This window comes from Bombina bombina, chromosome 8 (assembly GCF_027579735.1).
Source record: "Bombina bombina isolate aBomBom1 chromosome 8, aBomBom1.pri, whole genome shotgun sequence".
In the NCBI taxonomy this organism is placed as follows: Eukaryota; Metazoa; Chordata; class Amphibia; order Anura; family Bombinatoridae; genus Bombina; species Bombina bombina.
The window spans coordinates 176,634,721-176,649,243 of NC_069506.1; the positions used below are offsets into that span (position 1 = coordinate 176,634,721).

Here is a 14,523-nt window from a genome sequence, read left to right on the forward strand (position 1 = left end):
TTAAAAGTATTGTATTGTTTTAAAATAATAATAACAATGTGATTTTTTGCTCCGTATCAAAGCTGAAATAAATCAGCTACATAGAGTAACACAGAGGCTGATGAATTTGGAGAAGACAAGTGAGGTCAGTAAAGCTGGAGAGCCTAAAGAGATGTGAGTAAATTTAGTTGACTATCTCATGGTACTTACATCAGGTTTTTCCCTTGAAATGTTTTCGTCAACAGAGCAATCTAAAGAAAAATATGAAGACTGTAAGCAATAAAATCCTAATTATTTATTTAAAAAATATTTAAGTCATTTATAGCTAATAACACAGTTCTATTAAATAAAATAAATACAATCCTACAGGAAATTGGGGGAACAAATATGCAAACTTTGCGACATATAATTAACATTCTGTCCTAAAGATTTTAACACAGTGCATGTGATGTGTTTGCTATTCTTTGAAGATGCATGCAGGCCCATTTATCAAGCTCCGTACGGAGCTTGAAGGGCCGTGTTTCTGGCGAGTCTTCAGACTCGCCAGAAACACAAGTTATGAAGCAGCGGTCTAAAGACCGCTGCTTCATAACCCTGTCCACCTGCTCTGAGCTGGCGGACAGGAATCGCCGGAAATCAACCCGATCGAATACGATCGGGTTGATTGACACCCCCCTGCTGGCGGCCGATTGGCCGCGAGGCAGCAGGGGGCGGCGTTGCACCAGCAGCTCTTGTGAGCTGCTGGTGCAATGTTAAATGCGGAGAGCGTATTGCTCTCCGCATTTAGCGAGGTCTTGCAGACCTGATCCGCAGTGTCGGATCAGGTCCGCAAGCCCTTTGATAAATGGGCCCCATGGGATTTAATATAAAAGGCCCACTACTAAAATAAAGCTCATAGGGGCAGATTTATCATTTGTCAGACGGACATGATCTGCTTTGGCGGATAATGTCTGCTGACATCGCTGAATGCCGACAGCATAAGCTGTCGGCATTTAACATTGCACAAGCAGTTCTGGTGAACATTTTTTAAACGATCATTTAACCCCCCCATTTTCAAACTATTATTCCATATGCTACTCCAGTTATTGAATGTTATTTCTTTGAATTGTCATTATTGATATCTCTCACAATGGGGTCTATTTATATATGTGCGAACCATGTCCGCTGCACATCGATAAATGCCGACAACATACGCTGTCGACATTTATCATTGCACCAGCAGTTCTGGTGAACTGCTGGTGCAATACCGCCCCTGCCGCTAGCAGGGGGTGTCAATCAGCCTGATCGCTGCTTCTTAAGTCCTGTTTTCAACAAGCCTGAGGGCTCTCGCGAAAACAAGAGGAACAGGAGTCATTCGGCCCTTGTTAAATAGACCCGTATATCTGTATTTCTCAAGCTGAAAAACAAACAATTTTTCAATTACTTTTTTTTTTTTAGCAAAATACACAGAATTAAAAGCAAGTTGTAGTGAGGGAATATTGTTTAAGGCATGTGTTTGAAAAAGAGTGAGGAAAGAGGGGATTTCTAAAAAAAGAGAAATGAGACAGGAAGTCAGGGCTTCCTGGGAGAATATTGCTAATTAGTGGTTGTAAGGTTAGCTCTGTGATACATAGTGAGAAAGAGGGTCAACAGAGTCAGACACTCAAAAGACTTGGGACAGAGGAAGTGTGTTCCCAGGAAATTAGGCCTTAGACAAAAAATGCTGTAGACAGAGAGCCAGACAATTGATGAAAATTAAAGAATCTACAACAGCTCCAAAGTCAGGAGACTCTGTAAGTTCTGCTCCCTGAAAGCCAAAGTTGCCTTAAGTAATGGGAAACTCTCCTCCTTTTAAAAACAGATTCGGAATGTCAGTGATATTTAGAAGTTTAATTCATCAGTTGTAATGAAGTTGCAATATAACTTACTTTTTAATATAGATTTCTGTGAGCTAAAGGTTTGAATTGTTTTCCAATTAGAGCCCTTTTGTTGTAGCTAGAGCACTGATTGGAGAACAATTCGGACCGTGAGCTCACTGAAAATTGACTTTTGAAGTGGGCTGCGGAGCGCGGGGTATTTAAATTTCATATCTATATTACATAAATAGTTAGAGCGCAACTTCAGTACAACTGATGAATTAAACTTCATCTAAAATATCACTAACATTCTGTTTTTATAAAGGGGAGAGTTTACCATCACTTTAAGTTTCATCACAATTAAATGTAATCCTTATTAATGGTGAACTTAAAGGTTAAAAATAATTTTTGGCTTCCCAACATACTAGAAGGTGTTATACTCATATTAGAAGTGAGGCGCAAACGGTTTTGCACTAGCGCAATCGTGTTTTTGCGAGCCATTTTCATTTCACTGATATTACAAAGTAGAGCGAAATCATGATTGCGCTAGCTCAATCGCCCTTTACGCTTCAATCCTTACCGCAATCTCAGAGCTGTGGTTAACTGTTTTCCGAAACTAAAAAGTTGCACAAAACACTTTAAAGAAAATTATAAAGGGGAGTTACCCTCATATTAACACTGTCTAATAAAAAATATTTAAAAACAAATATTGCAAAAAACAGTTATAAGGGCTCAAACATTGGAGATCTTGGGTGTTAGAAAAAAAAAAGGCAGGCAAGTGGCTTTAACATAGAGATACATACATACAGTATAAATGGCTATAAATGTATTTACTGCAAATATTTGGTATTTGCTAATGCAAAAATGTTATGTTGTTTACGCAATGGTTGTTTGTTTGTTTTCAACAATTTTTTTTCTCTATTGACTTCTATGGGGAATGCGTAAATGCGATAACATTTGCGGGATCTCAGGGCCTCTATTTATCAACCTGTCAACTTACCTGCATTCGCCGGCACCAATACGCTCGCCTAAGATCGCCTAACATCGCTGCTGCGGACCTGAATACGCTCTCCAAAATTATCAAAAAAGCTGTCAAAAAGCCGCGCACCAAGTACGGAGCGATGAGCAGGGGACTGTTGTTAACTAACAGTCATCGATCTCGCTGCTCTTTGGCTTTTTAACAGCTTTATTGATACCCTGTCACTAAACGCCCACACTATACTATACTGTTTATCCCCTAAACCGCCGCTCCCGGACCCCGCTGCAACTAAATAAAGTGATTAACACCTAAACCGCCGCTCCCGGACCCCGCCGCAACTCTAATAAATGGATTAACCCCTAAACCGCCGCTCCCGGAGCCCACCGCCACCTACATTTTACATATTAACCCCTAATCTGCCCCCTCTACACTGCCGCCACCTACATTATATATATTAACCCCTAATCTGCCCCCCTACACCGCCACCACTATATTAAATGTATTAACCCTTAAACCTAAGTCTAACCCTAACCCTAACACCTCCTAACTTGAATATAATTTAAATAAAATTTGGTGAACAATTAAATAGAATGGCTCTCTACTCACCCAGGGAACAAATGTTCATTATGGATTTACTTGAAATAGTGTTGACAAAGAACTATTTTCTCTTTGGAGATTCATTTTATTTGCAAACTAAGGGAACGGCCATGGGGGCCAATATGGCCCCCACATACGCATCCCTTTATGTACATGAATTTGAGAACAAATTTCTTTACAGTAATGAAAGTTTTAAGGAACATTGTAAATTTTGGAAAAGGTATATTGATGATGTTTTTATGGTTTGGACAGGGGATAATATCTCCCTGATGGCTTTTTTTTCATGAATTGGATACATTTGATCCAAACCTTCAATTTACCATCAATTACGACTTACATACTCAAAACTTTCTAGACATAACTGTCTCATTGAGAGATGGTTCCTTGTTGACAGATGTGTTCAGGAAAGACACAGATAGGAATAACCTTTTGTTTTTTTCCAGTTTTCATCCCCCACAAATGATTAGGAGCCTTCCTTTCAGTCAACTTCTAAGGGCCAAACGGATTGTTAATAATGAGACACGTCTGAATGAACAATTTCAAGATTTTTTTTGATCGGTTTGAAAGCAGGGGATATCCAGTTGATCTATTATAAATTCATAAATTAAAAGTAGATTCAATTCCCTGTGCTAGTCTTATTCAGAAAAAATCCACTAAGAGGACATTGAATGATAGAATTCCCTTTGTGGTACCATATGGTTAAGATATTCCACCTTTAAAAAGGATATTCAGAAAACATTGTTTTTTGTTATCAGAAGATACATTTCTAGCCAGTACCTTTAAGGATTTTCCTTTATTCTCGTATAAGAGGAATCGCAATTTGAGAGATACTTTGGTTAAGGCAGATATAGGAACTGGGCAGACTAGAGTAGCCGAGAGTACTACTGTGAATGGCACATTTCCATGTAATAATTGTGCACAATGTAACTCAATAAAACTAGGTGACACTATTACACACCCTAGATCTGGTAAACATTTGACCATCAGAGGTCAGTTTACTTGTGACTCCAATTTTGTGGTCTATGTAATTAAATGTCTGTGTGGTCTAGCCTATTTTGGCGAGACCACCAAACCTATCAGAGACAGGATTAAACAACATAAAACAGCCATAGGTAAACTTGATCCTTCTGCCCTTGTAGCCCATCACTTTATACTTTTAGGTCATAATAAAAGTCAACTTAAATTTCAGGTGGTTGATGGGGTTGGCCCTTTAAGGAGAGGTGGGAATAGACAAAAATTACTTTTCGAAAAAGAAGCACTTTGGATCCAAAAAATGGATTCTATGACCCCCTATGGCTTAAATAGGGAAATTACATGGGGTGCATTTGTCTAGGGACTGTGGTCTCATTGAGATCTCCCCTTTTTTTGAGAGTGTGAATAGTTATAATGAAGAATGAATTGTGGTAAATGTCCTTTCAAATTTATCTTTTATATGTGGACATTTCACTTTTTGTTTTTTCACTTTGCACTATGGTGCTTTAATATTTATTTGTTTCTTTACTATATTCATACTATATGTGTGTATGATACCTCTATATTAGCCTTTACATGTGAGTAGAACATTTTTATATTAATACGTTAATTGCTTGCTTAATTCATGTATGAAATTTCATGTATTACTACTTGTCACGTAAAATTCCTGTGTCTGTAATATCAGCTGTTTGTATTTGCGTGTGTCTGGGATGTCTCTGTCATTTTTGCTTGATATTCGGAGTGGTGATGCTATGTGGGCGCTACTACTGCACACAGTGAGTATGCTTGAAAAGGAGGTGGTTTTATGGAGTATGACAGGCCAAGTTGAAGGGCGGAGCCCGAAACGCGCGTTGCCTGCTGTTGTGGAAGTGACATCAGACGCCAATAGAGCTCGATACTCGCATGCTGGTTTGGATCGCTGACAGCTTGATACACGCTGGGGATTGCCACAATCATTACTGCTGTTGGATGTCTTCCCATGGACAGTGTTCACTTAGTATTCTGAGACCCTACACGGATTGGGTGAGATCGCTCACAGAGCGTTACTCTTACACAGTTGCTAATCAGAATCAAGGTAGGAAAAATCCTATTGGCTGATGCAATCAGCCAATAGGATTGAGCTTGCATTCTATTGGCTGATTGGAACAGCCAATAGAATGTGAGCTCAATCCTATTGGCTGATTGGATCAGCCAATAGGATTGAACTTCAATCCTATTGGCTGATTGCATCAGCCAATAGGATTTTTCCTAGCTTAATTCCGAATGGCTGATAGAATTCTATCAGCCAATCGGAATTCAAGGGACGCCATCTTGGATGACATCATTTAAAGGAACATTCATTCTGGAAGAAGACGTCGAAAGAAGAGGATGCTCCGCGTCGGATGTCTTGAAGATGGACCCGCTCCACGCCAGATGGATGAAGATAGAAGATGCCGCCTGGATGAAGACTTCTGCCCGTCTGGAGGACCACTTCGCCTGGCTTCGTTGAGGACTTCGGCCCGGTTGGGTGAAGACTTCTCAAGGTAGGGTGATCTTCAAGGGGTTAGTGTTAGGTTTTTTTTAAGGGGGGATTGGGTGGGTTTTAGAGTAGGGTTGGGTGTGTGGGTGGTGGGTTTTAATGTTAGGGGGGTATTGTAATTTTTTTTTACAGGTAAAAGAGCTGATTACTTTGGGGCAATGTCCCACAAAAAGCCCTTTAAAAGGCTATTTGTAATTTAGTATAGGGTAGGGCTTTTTATTATTTTGGGGGGCTTTTTTATTTTATTAGTGGGATTAGATTAGGTGTAATTAGTTTAAAATTCTTGTAATTATTTTATTATTTTCTGTAATTTAGTTTATTTTTTCGTACTTTAGATAATTTTATTTAATTTAGGTAATTAATTTAATTGTAGTGTAGTGTTAGGTGTAACTGTAACTTAGGTTAGGTTTTATTTTACAGGTAAATTTGTCTTTATTTTAACTAGGTAGTTATTAAATAGTTAATAACTATTTAATAACTATTGTACCTAGTTAAAATAAATACCAATTTGCCTGTAAAATAAAAATAAACCCTAAGATAGCTACAATGTAACTATTAGTTATATTGCAGCTATCTTACGGCTAGATTTAGAGTTTTGTCGGTAACGACCCGCGTAGCTAACGCTGGCTTTTTTCTGGCCGCACCTTTTAAATAACTCTGGTATTGAGAGTTCACAGAATGGCTGCGTTAGGCTCCAAAAAAGGAGCGTAGAGCATATTTAACGCAACTTCAACTCTCGATACCAGAGTTGCTTACGGACGCGGCCAGCTTCAAAAAACGTGCTCGTGCACGATTCCCCCATAGAAAACAATGGGGCTGTTTGAGCTGAAAAAAAACCTAACACCTGCAAAAAAGCCGCGTTCAGCTCCTAACGCAGCCCCATTGTTTGCTATGGGGAAACACTTCCTACGTCTGCACCTAACACTCTAACATGTACCCCGAGTCTAAACACCCCTAACCTTACACTTATTAACCCCTAATCTGCCGCCCCCGCTATCGCTGACCCCTGCATATTTTTTTTAACCCCTAATCTGCCACTCCGTACACCGCCGCTACTTACATTATCCCTATGTACCCCTAATCTGCTGCCCTAACATCGCCGACCCCTATATTATATTTATTAACCCCTAATCTGCCGCCCCCAACGTCGCCTCCACCTAACTACACTTATTAACCCCTAATCTACCGACCGGACCTGAGCGCTACTATAATAAATGTATTAACCCCTAATCCGCCTCACTCCCGCCTCAATAACCATATAATAAATAGTATAATCCCTAATCTGCCCTCCCTAACATTGCCGACACCTAACTTCAAGTATTAACCCCTAATCTGCCGACAGGAGCTCACCGCTACTCTAATAAATTTATTAACCCCTAAAGCTAAGTCTAACTTTAACCCTAACACCCCCCTAAATTAAATATAATTTAAATCTAACGAAATAAATTAACTCTTATTAAATAAATTATTCCTATTTAAAACTAAATACTTACCTGTAAAATAAACCCTAATATAGCTACAATATAAATTATAATTATATTATAGCTATTTTAGGATTTATATTTATTTTACAGGTAACTTTGTATTTATTTTAACCAGGTACAATAGCTATTAAATAGTTAAGAACTATTTAATAGCTAAAATAGTTAAAATAATTACAATATTACCTGTAAAATAAATCCTAACTTAAGTTACAATTAAACCTAACACTACACTATCAATAAATAAATTAAATACAATTCCTACAAATAAATACAATTAAATAAACTAACTAAAGTACAAAAAATAAAAAAGAACTAAGTTACAAAAAATAAAAAAATATTTACAAACATTAGAAAAAAATTACAACAATTTTAAACTAATTACACCTACTCTAAGCCCCCTAATAAAATAACAAAGACCCCCAAAATAAAAAAATGCCCTACCCTATTCTAAATTACAAAAGTTCAAAGCTCTTTTACCTTACCAGCCCTGAACAGGGCCCTTTGCGGGGCATGCCCCAAAGAATTCAGCTCTTTTGCCTGTATAAAAACACATACAATACCCCCCCCAACATTACAACCCACCACCCACATACCCCTAATCTAACCCAAACCCCCCTTAAATAAACCTAGCACTAAGCCCCTGAAGATCTTCCTACCTTATCTTCACCTCGCCGGGTATCACACCGATCGGTCCTGGCTCCAAAATCTTCATCCAACCCAAGCGGGGGCTAGACATCCATCATTCGGCGGCTGAAGAGGTCCAGAAGAGGCTCCAAAATCTTCATCCTATCCGGGAAGAAGAGGCGATCCAGACCGGCAACCATCTTGATCCAAGCGGCATCTTCTATCTTCATCCGATGAGGACCGGCTCCATCGTGAAGACCTCCAGCACGGATCAATCTTCTTCTGACGACGTCCAACTGAAGAATGACGGTTCCTTTAAGGGACGTCATCCAAGATGGCATCCCTCGAATTCCGATTGGCTGATAGGATTCTATCAGCCAATCGGAATTAAGGTAGGAAAATTCTGATTGGCTGATGGAATCAGCCAATCAGAATCAAGTTCAATCCGATTGGCTGATCCGATCAGCCAATCAGATTGAGCTCGCATTCTATTGGCTGTTCCCTTAAAGGAACCGTCATTCTTCAGTTGGACGTCGTCGGAAGAAGATTGATCCGCGCTGGAGGTCTTCACGATGGAGCCGGTCCTCATCGGATGAAGATAGAAGATGCCGCTTGGATCAAGATGGTTGCCGGTCTGGATCGCCTCTTCTTCCCGGATAGGATGAAGATTTTGGAGCCTCTTCTGGACCTCTTCAGCCACCGGATGATGGATGTCTAGCCCCCGCTTGGGTTGGATGAAGATTTTGGAGCCAGGACCGATCGATGATACCTGGCATGGTGAAGACAAGGTAGGAAGATCTTCAGGGGCTTAGTGTTAGGTTTATTTAAGGGGGGTTTGGGTTAAATTAGGGGTATGTGGGTGGTGGGTTGTAATGTTGGGGGGGGGTATTGTATGTGTTTTTTTACAGGCAAAAGAGCTGAATTCTTTGGGGCATGCCCCGCAAAGGGCCATGTTCAGGGCTGGTAAGGTAAAAGAGCTTTGAACTTTTGTAATTTAGAATAGGGTAGGGCATTTTTTTATTTTGGGGGTCTTTGTTATTTTATTAGGGGGCTTAGAGTAGGTGTAATTAGTTTAAAATTGTTGTAATATTTTTCTAATGTTTGTAAATATTTTTTTATTTTTTGTAACGTAGTTCTTTTTTATTTTTTGTACTTTAGTTAGTTTATTTAATTGTATTTATTTGTAGGTATTGTATTAAATTAATTTATTGATAGTGTAGTGTTAGGTTTAATTGTAGATAATTGTAGGTATTTTATTTAATTAATTTATTGATAGTGTAGTGTTAGGTTTAATTGTAACTTAGGTTAGGATTTATTTTACAGGTAATTTTGAAATTATTTTAACTATTTTAGCTATTAAATAGTTCTTAACTATTTAATAGCTATTGTACCTGGTTAAAATAAATACAAAGTTACCTGTAAAATAAATATAAATCCTAAAATAGCTATAATATAATTATAATTTATATTGTAGCTATATTAGGGTTTATTTTACAGGTATTTAGCTTTAAATAGGAATAATTTATTTAATAAGAGTTAATTTATTTCGTTAGATTTAAATTATATTTAACTTAGGGGGGTGTTAGTGTTAGGGTTAGATTTAGCTTTAGGGGTTAATCCATTTATTAGAATAGCGGCGAGATTCGGTCGGCAGATTAGGGGTTAATAATTGAAGTTAGGTGTCGGCGATGTTAGGGAGGGCAGATTAGGGGTTAATACTATTTATTATAGGGTTATTGAGGCGGGAGTGAGGCGGATTAGGGGTTAATAACTTTATTATAGTAGCGGTGAGATCCGCTCGGCAGATTAAGGGTTAATAAGTGTAGTTAGGTGGAGGCGACGTTGAGGGGGGCAGATTAGGGGTTAATAAATATAATATAGGGGTCGGCGGTGTTAGGGGCAGCAGATTAGGGGTCATAGCTATAATGTAGGTGGCGGCTCTTTGCGGTCGGCAGATTAGGGGTTAATTATTGTAGGTTGCTGGCGGCGACGTTGTGGGGGGCAGGTTAGGGGTTAATAAATATAATATAGGGGTCGGCGGTGTTAGGGGCAGCAGATTAGAGGTACATAAGTATAACGTAGGTGGCGGTTGGCAGATTAGGGGTTAAAAAAATTTAATTGAGTGGCGGCGATGTGGGGGGACCTCGGTTTAGGGGTACATAGGTAGTTTATGGGTGTTAGTGAACTTTAGAGCACAGTAGTTAAGAGCTTTATAAACCGGCCTCTTAACTACTGACTTTTTTCTGCGGCTGGAGTTTTGTCGTTAGAATTCTAACGCTCACTTCAGACACGACTTTAAATACCGGAGTTAGAAAGATCCCATTGAAAAGATAGGATACGCAATTGACGTAAGGGGATCTGCGGTATGGAAAGTCGCGGCTGAAAAGTGAGCGTTAGACCCTTTCCTGACTGACTCCAAATACCGGCGGTAGCCTAAAACCAGCGTTAGGAGCCTCTAACGCTGGTTTTCACGGCTACCGCCAAACTCTAAATCTAGGCCTTAGGGTTTATTTTACAGGAAAGTATTTAGTTTTAAATATTAATTATTTAGTTAATGAAGGAATATTTATTTAAATTTATTTAAATTATATTTAAGTTAAGGGGGGTTAGGGTTGGACTTAGGTTTAAGGGTTAATACATTTAATATAGTGGCGGAGGTGTAGGGGGGGCAGATTAGGGGTTAATACATATAATGTAGGTGGCGGCGGTGTAGGGGGGGCAGATTAGGGGTTAATATGTATAATGTAGGTGGCTGTGGGCTCCGGGAGCGGCGGTTTAGGGCTTAAACACTTTATTTAATGAGGCGGGGTCCTTGAGCGGTGATTTAGGTGTTAATAAGTATTATGTACAGGGAGTGCAGAATTATTAGGCAAATGAGTATTTTGACCACATCATCCTCTTTATGCATGTTGTCTTTCTCCAAGCTGTATAGGCTCGAAAGCCTACTACCAATTAAGCATATTAGGTGATGTGCATCTCTGTAATGAGAAGGGGTGTGGTCTAATGACATCAACACCCTATATCAGGTGTGCATAATTATTAGGCAACTTCCTTTCCTTTGGCAAAATGGGTCAAAAGAAGGACTTGACAGGCTCAGAAAAGTCAAAAATAGTGAGATATCTTGCAGAGGGATGCAGCACTCTTAAAATTGCAAAGCTTCTGAAGCGTGATCATCGAACAATCAAGCGTTTCATTCAAAATAGTCAACAGGGTCGCAAGAAGCGTGTGGAAAAACCAAGGCGCAAAATAACTGCCCATGAACTGAGAAAAGTCAAGCGTGCAGCTGCCAAGATGCCACTTGCCACCAGTTTGGCCATATTTCAGAGCTGCAACATCACTGGAGTGCCCAAAAGCACAAGGTGTGCAATACTCAGAGACATGGCCAAGGTAAGAAAGGCTGAAAGACGACCACCACTGAACAAGACACACAAGCTGAAACGTCAAGACTGGGCCAAGAAATATCTCAAGACTGATTTTTCTAAGGTTTTATGGACTGATGAAACGAGAGTGAGTCTTGATGGGCCAGATGGATGGGCCCGTGGCTGGATTGGTAAAGGGCAGAGAGCTCCAGTCCGACTCAGACGCCAGCAAGGTGGAGGTGGAGTACTGGTTTGGGCTGGTATCATCAAAGATGAGCTTGTGGGGCCTTTTCGGGTTGAGGATGGAGTCAAGCTCAACTCCCAGTCCTACTGCCAGTTTCTGGAAGACACCTTCTTCAAGCAGTGGTTGTCAGAGTATATGAATATTATGATGAATATTACATATGTGTACATATATATATATATATATATATATATATATACATGTATATTTTATACACTGTATATGTTAGATGAGACCTCAGGATTAATTGAACATGAGTTTGTTGAACACAGCTTCTAATACACGTCTATCAGGATTGACGATCAGCAGAGCCTTTTGAAGCACGACCCCTGTAGTGTAAAACACACAAACATTTCTTTTCTAAAGGAAATAGATTCATTTGACTATATATGCAGATTTTTATAACTTCAGAACATTTGGTGAGGTGAGAAAAGAATGTGTTCAAGGACCTCTTTGGAATTTGACACGTGTGATACAACAGTTCTATCTCACTGAATCTCTATTTGAAGACGTACTGCAAAACCCCATCTTGGGGGAAGGGGACACAAATAAAATTAAATACATTTTGCAAGGGGAACAATGCCAGTTTTCCATGTATGTTTAGAATGATTCATGATATATATATATTGAAATTAAGCACATTGTATTAAATAGATAATTGCTGCAGGGGATATTTATATAGGAAATAAATTCAGATATTCATAGAAATGATATATATGTTTTGAAAACATAAAAGATCTTACTTAGCCTCTGTGTTTTTAAGAATATAAATAAATACTTATGGACCATAGACATATGAATGCTTGGATGATCTCTAATAATTATTTCTATTTTTATTGCAGACAACCATTGATCATGAGCATCAATCTATGCACTTAGAAAGAGACGGAATGCCTGCATGAAATGAATTAAGTCATATCATATAAACGTGCAAATAAATGTTTATAAAGTTTCACATACATCTTTTAAAATATAGTGAGATATATATTTGATGTGATATGACTATGAAATATAAATTATTTTAATATAATACTAGATGTATTTGATGTTTCATATCAAAATGATCAGAAAATTCATTAAGATATAACTTATCCAAAACAAATATTGTGAATAGTTGTTGCAGTAAATTATGATAAAATGAATAACCATTTAATAGAAATACTGATTTAAGTTGATTCAAATGTTGCTATGTATGTTTGTAATGATGCCACCCAGTGTTGCCATGAGAGAACTACAGCCAGAAAGCTTTTTGGCTGTTGGAAATGGGATATTCAGATTATCCAATAGAGGGACAAGGTTTCGAAGGGCCACCCATATTTCACACCAATGATTAAACTATATAGTGGATGCAGAAGGAAGAAGAGGGACACTGGCTGCAAAGTTTGGTAACTGACTGAAACTGTTTTGCGTGGGACACAGTCAAACTACAAAAACAAAGTGGGCCATATTTCTCCTATTCCATTGCAATTACACTTATTTTATATGAGGTGTGAAATTGGATCCGTTGCGAAAATTGGGAACTGGATTGCTGTTATTTGGTGATGTATATAAAAGTTTTATTATAAGATAAGTTATATGCATAGTCAATTTGTATTTAATAGATTTAAAAAAACAGTGTGTTTTAGTTAGCATTTCACAGCCTATATATATATATATATATATATATATCGTTTAAATCTGTATCTGATTTGCTAAGTAAATCATCTGTGCAAGTTCTGATATTGTAAGTTAATTCTGTATTAAGATAAATTGCAGTTAAATAGCAGAATATATATATATTATCCTATTGTTGAAAGAGCACAGTTTAGAATTGTATTGCTTGGATGTTAAAGGTTTTAGTCCCATTGTATTAAATAAATAAGGCTAAATTGTGAAGGTATATTTTTCTGGGTTTTGTAAGAAGGATAGCATATCTTAAGAGTTGGTTTTAACGCATATAAATTTTGTTTCATTTCCTTTTATTGCGAATATACTTCAATATGTTTATGGATATTAACTAAATAAAAGAATTCAGATATTTATATTAATTGTATGGTCTAGTAGATGCATGGTTGATTAGGGTTTCAATTTTTAAGGAAAATTATTTTAAGATTGTGTTTATAACCCTGCCATAAACTTATATATTATTTGGATAGCACTACTAAGATTTTCATAAATATACTGACAGGTACAGGAAGAAGTCTGCATCCTTCAAGAAAAACATGATTTTCATGCAGGACAATGCTCCATCACACGCGTCCAAGTACTCCAAAGCGTGGCTGGCAAGAAAGGGTATAAAAGAAGAAAATCTAATGACATGGCCTCCTTGTTCACCTGATCTGAACCCCATTGAGAACCTGTGGTCCATCATCAAATGTGAGATTTACAAGGAGGGAAAACAGTACACCCCTCTGAACAGTGTCTGGGAGGCTGTGGTTGCTGCTGCACGCAATGTTGATGGTGAACAGATCAAAACACTGACAGAATCAATGGATGGCAGGCTTTTGAGTGTCCTTGCAAAGAAAGGTGGCTATATTGGTCACTGATTTGTTTTTGTTTTGTTTTTGAATGTCAGAAATGTATATTTGTGAATGTTGAGATGTTATATTGGTTTCACTGGTAAAAATAAATAATTGAAATGGGTATATATTTGTTTTTTGTTAAGTTGCCTAATAATTATGCACAGTAATAGTCACCTGCACACACAGATATCCCCCTAAAATAGCTATAACTAAAAACAAACTAAAAACTACTTCCAAAACTATTCAGCTTTGATATTAATGAGTTTTTTGGGTTCATTGAGAACATGGTTGTTGTTAAATAATAAAATTAATCCTCAAAAATACAACTTGCCTAATAATTCTGCACTCCCTGTAGGTGGCGGCGGTGTGGGGGGGCAGATAAGGGGTGTTTAGACTCGGGGTACATGTTAGGTGTAAACTTTACCATAGG

At 38.1% G+C, this 14,523-nt stretch overlaps 1 protein-coding gene across 4 annotated transcripts in view; it reads right to left on the minus strand.

Annotated features, from left to right (window-relative positions):
- LOC128638648 (uncharacterized) overlaps window positions 1-14,523 on the minus strand; it is a 421,261-nt gene that overhangs the window by 13,279 nt on the left and 393,459 nt on the right. For all 4 annotated transcript variants that reach the window (XM_053690743.1, XM_053690741.1, XM_053690739.1 and 1 more), the window contains one exon: window positions 190-230. In XM_053690743.1, the coding sequence (XP_053546718.1) occupies window positions 190-230 (41 nt within the window). The remainder of the gene's footprint in view (window positions 1-189; window positions 231-14,523) is intronic.